This window comes from Scyliorhinus torazame, chromosome 5 (assembly GCF_047496885.1).
Source record: "Scyliorhinus torazame isolate Kashiwa2021f chromosome 5, sScyTor2.1, whole genome shotgun sequence".
NCBI classification, from domain to species: domain Eukaryota; kingdom Metazoa; phylum Chordata; class Chondrichthyes; order Carcharhiniformes; family Scyliorhinidae; genus Scyliorhinus; species Scyliorhinus torazame.
This window is the reverse complement of record NC_092711.1, coordinates 187,026,810-187,041,313: the sequence shown is the minus strand read 5'-3', so window position 1 is coordinate 187,041,313 and position 14,504 is coordinate 187,026,810. Positions and strand designations below refer to the sequence as shown.

At 47.6% G+C, this 14,504-nt stretch overlaps 1 protein-coding gene across 1 annotated transcript in view; it reads right to left on the bottom strand.

The window, feature by feature from the left end:
* Positions 1-9,139, bottom strand: part of LOC140418084 (uncharacterized) — a 104,729-nt gene extending 95,590 nt beyond the window's left edge. Inside the window, 3 exon segments of the mRNA XM_072501506.1 lie at positions 4,621-4,676; positions 6,177-7,493; positions 9,109-9,139. Of these exon segments, the coding sequence (XP_072357607.1) occupies positions 4,621-4,676; positions 6,177-7,387 (1,267 nt within the window). The 5' untranslated portion in view covers positions 7,388-7,493; positions 9,109-9,139.
* Positions 9,140-14,504: the final 5,365 nt, after the last annotated feature.

Here is a 14,504-nt window from a genome sequence, read left to right as displayed (position 1 = left end):
TGCGGCGATCGCTTACATTGTAGAGCGCCCAGATTCCTTTCCCAGCCCAGCAGACATATATTCAGACAGTCTATACGTGTGCAACAGCCTCACTGAATTTCTGCCCCTCTGGGAAACAAGAGGATTTGTTTCCGCGGATAGGAAACCCCTCCCCTCAGCCCCATTACTCCGCCATATTTTGCAAAAAACCAAGAACCGGACCTTTGGCATTATAAAAGTCCGCAGCCACCATCGCTCCTCCCCCCCTGGAAATGAAAAGCCGCCGCACTAGCTAAGGCAGGATCCAGGCATGGGTATTTTTGGAAGCCCCCCGAGAGCGCCCCAGTGAGTGCAGTTCAGGTCGCGCAGACGAGGATCGAAGATCTAGTAGAGGCCCAGAAGCAGGATAGCGCTCTCACTGAAATCGTGAAAGGGAAGTTTCCAGCCTCATACGAGAGGTACAGAAATGCAATAACCACACATGACGGTGTGGTGTTAAAGGACACCCTTTATGTAGTTCATGAGCAGGATAGGAATCAAATAATCTGTTTATTCCATGATGGTCATGGACACCAGGGAATCGAACCCACCGCAGCCCACCTCAAACAGCTTTGTTGGTGGCCAAATCTCAAAGAGGATGTATCCCATTACATTGAGAATTGCCTCATCTGCGCTCAGAACAACCCAGTTAATTATGACAAAAAGGCACATCTCAGCCACACCCGACCCGTTAACAGCCCCTGGACTAACCTCCAGATCGATTTTATAGGTCCATTGCCCCCTTACAGGAATGGCTATAAATATGTTCTGGTGGTCATAGACACTTTTACAAAGTGGGTGGAAGCATTTCCAGCCCGCACCAACACCGCGAAAACCACCGCCAAAATCCTAACCACCACATCTTCACAAGGTGGGGACTCCCCCGCAGTATTGAGTCGGACCAAGGTTCTCACTTTACGGGACGGGCCATGCAGAACGTCCTCATGATATTTGGCATAACCCAAAAATTTCACATTGCGTGCCACCCTCAATCGAGTGGTATAGTGGAGCGCATGAATCGGACCCTAAAAACCACCCTTAGAAAAATGGTCCAGCAGAACAACACCACTTGGGATTCGGTCCTCCCCTTTGCGCTGATGTTTTTGCGTAACACTGTTTCCACCTCCACAGGTTTCACCCCACACACCCTCATGACCGGAAGCCCCATGAAAGGGACAGAGTACTTGTTGGGTTTAGACCTGACCAGCCCTGAAGTTACGGCTCTCACCCATGAGAAAGCCGTTGAACAATTACTTGTAAATGTTAAAACGGCTCAGTTAGCAGCCGCTGTTAAATTGGGCATTAAAAGAAAACAGAGCAAGGCCTGTTTAGATAAGGCAGTACATGCAACGGAGTATAATATAGGACAAGTGATGTTGTCTGTGTATGACCCCAGCACATTTCTGTCTCCGAAATACTCGGGTCCGTACTCTATTAGGGATAAAGTAAGCCCATCGGTATATAAAATCAAATACCAAAATGGTAAGACTGCGTGGTTTCACATAAACCAGCTTATGGAGCAGTCAAACCACGCCCACCACGTCATGCTTGACGCAGCAGACCAAACCCCGCCCACAGCCAACGTGACCACACCAACCCCCTCCACGTCCAGCCCACACACGGACTCGCCCCCCCGACTCCACCCACAAACTTTACACTCCGCCCCGGAACGCCCACAGACTGCAGCAGCAGAGACAGCGACTGTGACTCCGACGACAGCCACAGCACGCCTCCCTACTATCCTGGTCCCACACCCAGTGACTCCAAGTTCGACTCCAGTGATCCCTTCCTTCAACAAACCACACCACTGACCACCGAACCACACGGACGACCCCGACTTTGTCCTCACAAAACTTGACGAACGCCATTGGCACCGCGACAACTCCTAGACTCGTCCGCAATGACGAAAGCAACCCCAACTCACACCACGCAGCTCTCTCAACATTAATTCACTCCAGAATTTGGCACCTGGGAGAAGGGGACGACCCCGACTCAGACCCCCCAATCCGCCAACCCCTTTGCGACCCTGTTCGCAACAGAGAACTGAGGTATCCACATGATGATTTAAAGGAGGCACTTGGTGAAAAGTGTTGTCCTTCCTGATGGAACCTGCAGGATGTTTTATGTTGTTTGTCTGTTTGTTTAAGTGTTGTTCGTCCGACAGGAGAATTTTTCTCACACGCCCGTTCTGCCGAAACCTCTGAGGACTTGCCTCAGGGACCCACCGTGGCCAGACGCTTGTTCAGTGGTACCAACTTATCTGCAGATACCTGGTCAACAGACCACACGCCCGTTCAGAGGAACTAGCTTTTCAGCTGGTACGGGTCCAAGTGCCAGACGCCCGTTCTGATTCGATGGTAGAAGCACAGCACCAGCTTTTCAGCTGGTACTGGTTCACGGCCAGATGCCCGATCTGATTTGACGGGAGTATCACAGCAGCAACCCCACCATGATGACTACATTTTTGCCCGTTCTTGTCGGTTGCTCAGGCAGTGGACAAATGGCGTGAGACCTGCCCTGCCTGGGGAACCCCCCGTTGGGGAAAAACGCTCGGGTAGGGGAGATACGGTATTGGTAGCCGTCCTACCCAGGGACTCCATCCAAATCTTACCCGTCGCGGCCCATACGCACCTCATTCGACCTTTTCCTTTCAAGAACAGTTTTATTTATTTAGGCAACCTTTGGGTTGCTGCCAAATGCTATTTACATCCTAGAACATTTGTATGATAAACTTAGCACTGGTCCCCCATTGGGAAGTGTGCCGTGTCCTAACATTTGTTTTGAAAAAAAAAATGAGGGAGTCACATAGAGTGACCAATTATAAGGGAATAATTGGCCCCGAAGGACAGATACACGAACATACCGGATATTATACCAAGGTATTTACAGATACTATGCTTGTTTTACAGAACTCCAGAACCGGAGAAAACAGAGAACACAAAGACAGAAAAATAAAGGACAGCCATGAGGACTTCTTTCATCGTGATCAAGATTTTTATACTGAACATTTGGTTGCGCGGGAACGCGGACCCCATTACTTCAAACCCCCCTGCCGTTAATGTTTCATTGTCCCGCAGTACTGAGGGCCCAGTCACCAGCCACGCTGCACTATCCTGGTGTGCCAAGTTCATAACTCCCTGTCGTACGTTATTGAAGCACTTTTAGCGTTGGCAATACTCTGCTGTGCAGTACAGACTATGCGCCTCCGCAAATGGAGGAGAGCGTACCGCGCTCGAACCCCGGTATATTGGATCCAATCCCCTATGTTCGGTTATGACCAGACCCCAGTCCCCCACGACCTATAATACAAAAATAAAGAACAAGCACTTGTGTTTTCCTGTAAATAAAAGATGTACAAAACTGCCTTATAACAAGAATAAATGTATGATCCTGAGCTTGACTGCCAAGCCAGGAAAGAATATATGGAATGTTATGATTGTTGCTATATGTTTTAGAGAGATAGGATGATGCAATGCTTAATGAGTGTATTTAGGTAAAATTAGAGGTTCCAATTTTTTATTTTTTAGATACATGCCCCTGCCTGACATAGCGCCCTCAAGAATTGTTTAGGTAAATTTTTGTGCATAGCTAGGGTCAGAATAGTGGCCATGGAGGAGGTATCCCCCTCGGTCAGGGGACGGAAAGGACAAAATTTATGTGATCCTTCACGCTTCGCGTTAGGATCACAAGGAGGGACTGTAGCCACCTAAAATGGCTGATTCCCTATTAATTTGGCCAAAACCCGATTTAAAATGGCTAACCAAAAAGGCTGATGGGAAAAGGAGCCAACAGGTCACAAACGGACAGCTGCAGACAGAATAGCGTATTCGGCTCTGGGGAAGTCGGCCCAGATCGATACTCAGGACTATTAGCAGCACATCAACCCAGACTTCTGCAGTTTAATCGGCTATCCCCGGGAACAATTGCAACATATTAGCAATTGAATGCCGGGCCAGACCTGTCGGCGCCTGCAGTGGCCGAAACAAAGACAGGTGAACGACCACCCCCCGATTGAGGAATCGCTCCATTATTGGAGCATATCGAACCCAGTGATTGGGAACAAGTCCAATCACTTGGGACTCAGGGTCAAGGGCCGCCCCGAGAGGCGGCAAGCCCCTGGGCCCTATAAAGTGAGGAGCCAAGTTCAGATCTCTCTCTGTCTCCCTTCTCTTCCTGCTCGCAACCACCTTCGACAAAGAAACAGTAAGTTTGACTCCAGCGACCGCTACCCGATAGACACTCTTAACCATCGCCCTTTATCAGCCTTTGAATCCCACGGGCTCAGGACCAATTCAGAAAAAACATTCGTTTCCCTGACCTGGTGGGCCATTCCTAAAGTTAAGTATTGGCTTGTTAGTTATAGGTATTAGTCTAGAAGTAGCATTATTGTATAAGTATTAATTGCTGTGTATTATAAATGACCGTTGATTTAATTCTTACTAAGCGGTGTGCTGCATTATTAATCATAACTTGAACTTGAACCACGTGGCGGTATCAGAAAGATACCTGGCGACTCGTGAGCAAAGGTGACAGAAGTAGAGCTAATAAAACTAAGGCTAATAAGAGCAACATAATCAGTTCAAAGGTTTGCCACACTAGTACCTGGAATTGGCGAGTTGTCGTCTGAAGAATGTTTGGACAGGTTAGATTTATATTCGCTGCAGTTTAGAAGAGTAAGAGATGACTTGATCAAAACATTTAAGGTCCTGAAGGTTCGTAACAGGTTAGATGTGGAGAGGGCGTTTCCTCTTGTCGGAGAATCTAGAATGAGGGGTCACTGTTTAAAAATAAGGAATCATAGAATTTACAGAGAAGGAGGCCATTCGGCCCATCGAGTCTGCACCAGCCCTTGGAAAGAGCACCCTACTTAACCCACAACTCCACACTATCCCGGTAACCCAACCTAACCGTTTTTTTGGACACGAAGGGAAATTTAGCACGGCCAATCCACCTAACCTGCACATCTTTGGAGGAAACCGGAGCACCCGGAGGAAACCCACGCAGACACGGGGAGAATGTGCAGACTCCGCAGACAGTAATCCAAGCCAGGAATCGAACCTGGGACCCTGGAGCTGTGAAGCAACAGTGCTATCCACTGTGCTACCCTGCTGTCCTAAAATAAGGAGAATTTAATAATAATCTTTATTGTCACAAGGAGACTTACATTAACGCTGCAATGAAGTGGGCGGCATGTGGCGCAATGGGACTGCGGCGCTGAGGACCCAGGTTCGAATCCCGGCCCTGGGTCACAGTCAGTGTGGAGTTTGCACATTCTCCCCATGCCTGTGTGGGTTTCACCCTCACAACCCAAAGATGTGCAGGGTAGGCAGTTTGGGCACACTAAATTGCCCCTTAATTGGGAAAAAACTAATTGGGTACTTTAAAAAAATAATAAAAACAAAAAACCCACTGCAATGAAGTTACTGTGAAAATCCACCAGTCGCCACATTCCGGCACCTGTTTGGATACACAGAGGGAGAATTCAGAATGTCCAAATGACCTGACAGCACATCTTTTGGGCCTTGTGGGAGGAAACCCACGCAGACACGGGTAGAATGTGCAGACTCCACACAGTCAGTGACCCAAGCTTTTTCTCGCAGAGGGTGGTGAATATTTGGAACTCTTCTCCTCAAAAGACATGAGAAGGAGAGTCTTTGAATATTTTGAAGGGAGAGGTGGATACATCTCTGTTAAACAGGGAGGCAGGAATGTGGAGTTGGGATTCAATCAGGTCAGCCAGGATCTTATTGAATGGTGGAGCGGCTTGTTGGGCAGAGTGTCCTACTCTTGTTCCCAATTCAGATGTAACTTGGGTTGAAGATATTAAAAAGAATTAGCACACTGTGTGTTTAACACAAAGCTAATTTCTTTCACTGTAATCCACAGTATGAACCATGATCATTGGACTGGAGTCCATTACCATCAGCAGAAACATACCCCAATGAAAATAGACCAGACTTGAGTGTGATTAATACAAAATCCACAGATTTACAATCAGTTGTGAATCCGCTGTTCTGACAGCAGCTATGAGAAATCAATGAATCTCTTCCCACATTCAGAGCAGGTAAACGATCTTCCCCAGTGTGTAGTTGCTCATGTGCAGTGAGGTGAGATGATCGAGTGAACCCTGTCCCACAGTGGGAGCACTGGAAAGGTGTCACTCGTCAGTGTGAATATGTTGATGGGACATCAAGTCCTGGAACTTCTTGTAGCACTTCCCACAATTGAGGCATTTAAAAGGTTTCTCATCAGTGTGAACTCTTTGGTGTATCTTCAAGTTGAATGACCGAGTGAATCCCTTCCCACACACTGAACAGATGAAGGGTCTCTCCCCTGTGTGAATTCGCTCGTGTGCAGTGAGTTGAGATGAACGCTTGAACCCAGTCCCACAGTGAGAGCACACAAACGGTCTCTCATCACTGTGAACACGTTGATGGGATGTCAGTTCCTGGAAACATTTATAACACTTCCCACACTCTAGACATTTAAAAGGGTTCTCCCCAGTGTGAACTCGCTGGTGTACAGTGAGATGAAAGGAGTGTCTAAACCCAGTCCCACAGTAAGAGCACCTGAATGGTCTCTCGTCAGTGTGAACCCGCTGATGGGACATCAGTTCCCTGGAACATTTATAGCATTTCTCACAGTCTGGGCATTTAAAAGGTCGCTCATCGGTGTGAACACGTTGATGGGACATGAGTTCCCTGGAACATTTATAGAACTTCCCACAGTCTGGACATTTAAAAGGTTTCTCATCAGTGTGAACTCGTTGATGGGATATCAGGACCTGAGAACTCTTGAAGCACTTTAAACATTCAGGACATTTAAAAGGTCTCTCATCAGTGTGAACCCGCTGATGTTTCAGCAGTGTAGATGATCGAATGAATCCCTTCCCACACTGGGAGCAAGTAAACGGTCTCTCTCCAGTGTGAACGCGCTGGTGTATTGCAAGGTCAAATGAACGCTTGAAACCAGTGCCACAGTGTGAGCACCTGAACGGTCTCTCTCTAGTGTGAACAATTTGGTGTCTCATCAGGGCAGATGAATTAATAAATCCCTTTCCACAATCAGAGCAGGTGAAAGGTTTCTCCCCAGTGTGACCTCGCTGGTGTATCATCAGATGGGATGATCGAATAAATCCCTTCCCACACTTGGAACAGGTGAACGGTCTCTCCCCAGTGTGATTGCGACGATGAATTTTTAGCTCAGATGGACATGTGAATCCCTTTCTACAATCTTCACATTTCCACGGTTTCGCCGCATTGTGACAGCATTTATGTTTTGACAGGCCAGATGACTGGCTGAAACCTCGTCCACACACGGAACACATGTACAATTTCTCCCCACTGTGAATGATGCTTTTTCCTTCCATGTTCAAAATCCAATGATATTCAGATTACGATGAATTGGCGACTCTGTCACATCCTCATTGATGTTTAGTTTTAGATTCCGACTGCAAATCCTCCACTTCTGATACCCTGTCAAATTGATTAAACACAAAAAAAAGGGAGTGAGAGAGAACCAACAAAAACACAAAGGCAGGTTGCGAAATTGCATTGAATGAATCTGGTAACTCGGGGATCGGCACTCCGAAAAAGTGACCATGAAAGCTGCTGGATTGTTGTAAAAACCCAACTGGCTCATTGTTCTCTTTCAGGGAAGGGTACCTGACACTTGGTCTGGGTGTACACAGGTTCCTGTCCTCTATAAGAGCAGAGATGGAGAGAGAGAGACAGACAGACAGACAGAGTCATCAACAGGGACAGAAAGACAAAATATGAGGGTGGTTGGGGTCAAAGGTGGTGGACTAATTTTCAGATTACAACCCTACCAGAACTTTGACGGAATATACCAAATGTTCAAACTCAACCACCTAGAAGGATCGAGGTAACAGGTGTATGTGAAAGCCGACACCTCCATGTTTCCCTCTTGGTCACACACAATCTTTATTTATCGGAGATCCAGTACTGGATGAACAGAGACTTCCTCCATTTAAATATTGGGAAGACCGAAGACCTTGTCTTCAGTCCAAGCTACAAACTTCATTCCCTAAACATAGGCTCCTTTGACAATTGTATGGCACTGAACCAGACTGTTCACAACCGGGGTGAAGCATTTCACCACCGCTTGAGCTTCTGACCATAGATCTGTGCCATCTCCAGGAACGGGTTATTTATCTTGGGTACATTGCTTGACTTGGCCATCTCACATTTCTGAAAATCTCATGCAGTCCTTAATTACCTGCAGAGTTGATGATTTGAAAACCCTTCTGACCGGCCTCTCTATCTAAATCCTTGTCCTCTGCACTGAGTCACATTCATTCACCCACCAGAATGTCCTCATTGACCTACACGGTTAATTAGCAATTCAATTTAAAATTCTCATTATATCAGTTGTGCAGTAGGGTCATTTGCTACTGCTAGACCTGCTGAGTTTACCCTTTTATATTTCACTGTTTTATTTCAAACATTCATCCTTGCTTTCAAATCCCTCATGATGTTGCTCTTCCCTATTTCCAGTCACACAGATGTTTGACTCTTATTCCACAGATGCACTTATATTCAGGTTCTGATGAATCGAGTGACTTGTGTCAGGTTTTGGTCTGGCATTTGGTTTGAGTTTTCCACCTTTAAATCCTGACCTTCAATTATCCTGAAAAAAGTCATTAATGTCAGTCCAGAAAAATAAATTGAGAATCGACAAACATTTCTCTTGGTTTGAGTTTTCTGTGTAAATGCTTCCTTTCTAAACCCTTGGAAAAGGAATTTCCAAAATCTGTCAGTGCCAGTCCATGATATTCACATTGTCTCCTGCTGCTGCCTGGAACACGTGCCCCACTGCTCTTTGCACCCCGCCCCCCTCCCTGCCCCCCCCCCCCCCCGAAAGATGGCGGCCGTTAACTCGGGCCTCCAATTCAGGAAGTTGCTGCCGCGGGCCCGTTTGGTGCAAATGCAGCACCGATCGTTCGTATTTTGGTTTAACGGCATCCACTCGGTGTTTATGAAGCCTTCCCACCCACTCAGCCGCCCCCATTACTCTCCGACAATCCGGCCATTCGTTTTTGATTTTAGAGGTGACGTTCCACCTTCCTACCTCTGCAGCGCCCACACCGCGCATGAGCATTTCGCAAACCATACTGCGCATGCTCAACTCACTATTCACCAATGCGCCTGCGGAGAAGGCTGTCGTGAGGATTGGACAGTAAGAGGTCTTGCAACACCAGGTTAAAGTCCAACAGGTTTGTTTTGAATCACTAGCTTTCGGAGCACTGCACCTTCCTCAAGTGAATGAAGAGGTAGGTTCCAGAAACATATGTATAGACAAAGTCAAAAATCCAAGACGATACTTTGAATGCGAGTCTTTGCAGGTAATTAACTTAATCTCCACATTGTGAGGATAGGGCACATTCTCGCTTGCTGCAAATGCTGGGTCACCGTGCAGCCATTTAATGGAGGTAGGTGAAATAAATAATTATGTTATTGCTGTTGGAGGTGTGGATGGAGGAGACTGGGAGAGGGACATTATTTAAAAAGGATATCTAAAAAGATATTAAAAAGCTTCACTGTATTTAATACCAAGCTATTTATTTGAATTTTATCCAGAATCTTATCACTTATAATCGGACTGCAGTTTATTCACACCAGCAGAAACAGACCCTAATAAATATGGTTCAGTCCTGGTTGTGATTAACAGCAAAATCTAAATTATGCGTATTTGTTAACTCGCTGGTGTGTCATCAGGTGGGATGACTGAATGAATCCCTTTCCACACTTGGAACAAATGAACCGTCTCTCCCCTGAGTGTGAGGATGACTCTGGTGTGAGGATGACTGAGTGACTTTCCACTCAGTGGAAGGTGAATGGCCTATCGCCACTGATGGTGCCGGGGCGTGGCAACCCTCTGCGAGCTCTCCCACAAATCCTCTTGCTTTTTTATAAATTTAGAGTATCCAATTATTTTTTGTTCCAATTAAGAGGCAATTTAGCATACCCACCTTGCACATCTTTTGGGTTGTGGGGATGAGACCCACGCAGACATGGGGACAATGTGCAAACTCCAAATGGGCAGTGACCGAGGGCCAGGATCGATCCTGGGACCTCGGTGTCATGTGGCAGCAGTGGTAACCACTACGCCACCGAGCCGCCATACACATCCTTTTTCTACATCTTTTATAACTATACTAACCTTTTAAAACTTAATTCTAACACTAATACCATCTCTAACCTTTCTCTTTTATGTTTACTTACAGGTCTGAAGATCCTCCGACGTATGTGGGCCGGCCCACATGACCCAACCTGACCCGACAGGACCCCAGCGACCAGTCCTGGCCTCGACCTGGAAGTGGAAGAGGCCCGACACTGAAGTCCGACCCTGTCCTTGTGTAGCAATCGACTTGGAGCACCCAGCCCAGCCTTGGAAGCAACCCTGCCCCCCGCAGTGCCCCACCGTATCCCAGAACGCCTGACCCAGCCCCCGACCACGAGTCCTGGTCTGACGTGGAGAGACCCGCACAGCGCCCTGACATACCAGCAGATGGAGGCAAGGAGAATCCAAATGAAGGCCCAACCAGACCTCCTCCAAGCTCTGATTCCAGAAACGCCCAACCAGACTACGAAAGTTTGAACCGAACATGTGACCCTGCCCAACCTGACCCAGGGAGACTCTGCCTGCGACCAAACCCAGGCTAAACATCCACAAAATGGCGGAGACCCCACGCGAGAACCTGAACGCGCTAAAAGACCCGTACTAGCGGAACCCTGGGCCCGACCAGTTTGCGAACGTGCCCCCACTGGAGACTTCGAAATTGCAACATGCGCCCGGGACCCCGCCAGTTGCAACCCTTTACTTTCCAGAAGGTTAGACTTCTCCCATTGGATCCCAGGACAATCCAGAAGCAGCCGCCGACTGAGGAAGGGAGGGAAATGTGGTGGTTTGCAGGTGAGACTAAAACAACACGGTTTCTAGTCTCCTCTCCCCAGAATACTCCTGGGAAATGTCCAAGCGATCAAAAACAAGCTGGACGAGCTTTTCTCTAGACTTACCTCTCAGGCAGAAGTAAGGGACTGCTGTGCTCTGTTTCACGGGGACATGGCTCACCCCTGCCTCACCGGACTGTGACATACAAGCTGACAGCTTGTCAATACACCAGCTGGACCGTATGGCGTCATCGAGCAAAGTGAAGGGTGGGAAGGGTGGAGGGATTTACCTCCTCATGAACTCCTGGTGCTCGGACTTGGCGGCCCTAGCAAACTACTTCTCCCCGGACCTGGAATACTTGACTGTGAAGTGCAACCTTCTATGGGAGTTCATTTCTGCCATCAAGATGGCGGTCTACACCCCACCCCATGTGAAAGTGAGGCAGGCGCTTGAAGAATTGTACACCGCTATAAATAACAATGAAACAGAATACCCGGAGGCCTAGTTCATCATTGCCGGGGTTTCAACCAGGCCAACCTCAAGAGTGTCCTGCTAAAATTCTCCAACACATCTCCAGTCCCACCAGGGGCCCCAACATCCAGGACCACCTCTACACAAGCATCAAGGGTGCATACCCATCCATCGCCCAACCGTACTTCAGAAAAGCGGACCATAAGACTGTGCTCCTCCTCCCGGTATATAAACAGAAATTTAAGCAGGAGAATCCAGTTAAGAAGGTCGTGCAAAGCTGGTCGGAGACAACAGAAGAGCTGGACAACTACTTGGAATTAGTGGACTGGTCCATATTCACGAACTCATCACCCAACCTAAATGAGTATGCCACCACCATCACAAACTTCATCAGCAAGTGTGTAAAAGATTGTGTGCCAAAGAAGGTAGTATGTGCATTCCTCAACCGGTAACCCTGGTTTAACCTGGAGATTCACTCCCTACTGAAGGCCAGGGCTGAGACATTCAAGACAGGCGCTCCCGAACTACACAAAAAATCTACATACAACCTCCTCAAAGCCATCAGGGATGCAAAGAAACAATACCAGACAAAGTTAGAATCACAAGATAGGACTCTCGGCGGTTGTGGCAACGCTTAAGTAACAGAACGGCCTTCAAAGCAAAGCCGAATAGAATCTCTGGCAGCAGTAGACCCCTCTCCAATGAATTCAAACCTCGTTTCGAGCAGGAAAAACCGTTGTCAACTGCCCCAGCAGCCATAGACACACCCATACCTACCGTCCAAAGTCAGATCGGCCTTCTTAAGAGTGAACCCTTGGAAAGCAACAGGTCTTGATGGAGTCTTAGGTCATGTACACAGATCCTGCATGGACTGATGGGTGTGTTCGCGGACATCTTCAACCTCTCCCTACTCCCTTCCGAGATTCCCACCTATTTCAAGAAGACCACCATTATACCGATGCCAAAGAACCAGGCAATGTGCCTCAATGATGACCGTCCTGTGGCTTTGACATCCATCATTATTGAAGTGCTTCGAGAGATTAGTCATGAGACACATCAACTGAACACTCCCAGAATGCCTTGATCCACTGCAATTCGCATACGGTCACAACCGATTCACAACAGACGGTTTCTCTCTGGCCCTACACTCATCCCTGGAGCATCTCGACACAAGGACTCCGACGTCAGACTCCTGTTCATTGACTACAGCTCCGCCGTCAACATCATAATCCCACTCCAGCTCATATCAAAACTCTAAAGTCTAGGACTTGGCTCCTTCCACTGCAACTGGATCCTCGACTCCTGATCCACAGACCACAATCGGTAAGAATAAATAACAACCCCTCCTCCATGATAGTCCTCAATACTGGGGCCCTGCAAGGCTGCATACTTAGTCCCCTACTATACTCCCTATACACACGCGACTGTGTGGCAAAATCCGACTCCAACTCTATCTGACATTTTGCTGATGACACAACTGTAGTGCGTCAGATCTCGAACAACAATGAGTCAGAGTACAGGAGGGATATAGAGAACCTAGAGGTGTGCTGTAACAACAACAATATCTCCCTCAACGTCAGCAAAACTAAGGAGCTGGTCATTGACTTCACTAAGCAAAGTATTCTACATACCGCTGTCTGCATCAAAGGTGCTGAGGTGGAGATGGTTGACAGCTTCAAATATGTAGGTGTGCACATCACCAACAATCTGTCCTGGTCCACCCGTGTTGATGCTACGACCAAGAAAGCACAACAATGTCTATACATCCTCAGGAAACTAAGGAAATTCGGCATGTCCACATTGACTGTTACCAATTTTTACAGATGCACCATGGAAAGCTGGCTGCATCACAGCCTGGTGTGGCAACTGCTCGGTCCAAGACCGTAAGAAACTACAGATCATCGTGAACACAACCGAGTCCGTCACACAACCGAGCTCCGATCACATAACCTGAGTACACCTCCCATGACTTGAGTACATCGCGCATAAAGATCCTAGGGAAGGCATAATCAAGATTCACTAATCAGATATTCTCTTTTCCAGGCAGGAGATACAAAGTCTGAGAAGACAGAATAACAGATTCAAATACAGGCTTCTTTCGCTGTTACCTGACCCTGAATGGCCCTCTGTATGGATGAACAGATATCTCCACGTATCTTCTCCACTGAATAGTAGTACACTGCGTATGCTTCACCCGATGTCTATGTAGTTACATTGTGCACTGATATACTATTAACATGTTCACACTGATCAGAGACTGTTCAGGTGCTCTCACTGCGTGACTGGGTTCATACGATTATCGCCACTCTCTGAACACCAGCTAACTCACACTGGTGAGGTGCTGTTCACCTGCTCCTTGAATCTTGAGCTCATCCAAAACTCTGCTGCCTGTGTGTTTACTCACACCAAGTCTTGTTCACCCATCACCCCTGTGCTAACTGACCTACAAAGACTCCAGTTTGAGGAGGACCAAAGTTTTAAGATTCTCATCCCTGTTTTCCCCCAAAGTTGTGACCATCCCTATCTCTGTAATCTCCTCCAGGCACACAGCCTCCGAGATCTCTACGCTCATCTAATTCAGACCGCTTGAACATTCCTGATTTTAATCGCTCCATCATTGGACAGCACGGTAGCATAGTGGTTAGCACAGTTGCTTCACAGCTCCAGGGTCCCAGGTTCGATTCCTGGTACTGTCTGTGTGGAGTCTGCACGTTCTCCCCGTGTCTGCGTGGGTTTCCTCTGGGTGCTCCGGTTTCCTCCCACAGTCCAAAGATGTGCAGGGTTAGGTGGATTGGCCATGCTAAATTGCCCTTAGGTTAAGTGGGGTTACTGGGTTATGGGGATAGGGTGGAGGTGTGAGCTTAAGTGGGGTGCTCTTTCCAAGAGCCGGTGCAGACGCAATGGGCCGAATGGCTTCCTTCTGCACTGTAAATTCTATGAAATTCTATGATCATTGGTGATTGCTTGTCATTTGCCTGCGAGACAAACTCTGGAATTTCCTCCTTAAACCTCTCCACCTCACTTTCTTCCTTTGATTCTCCTTAAAACCTCCCTGTTTGACCAAGCTTTTGGTCACAAGCCCTAAAATCTCGTTATATGGC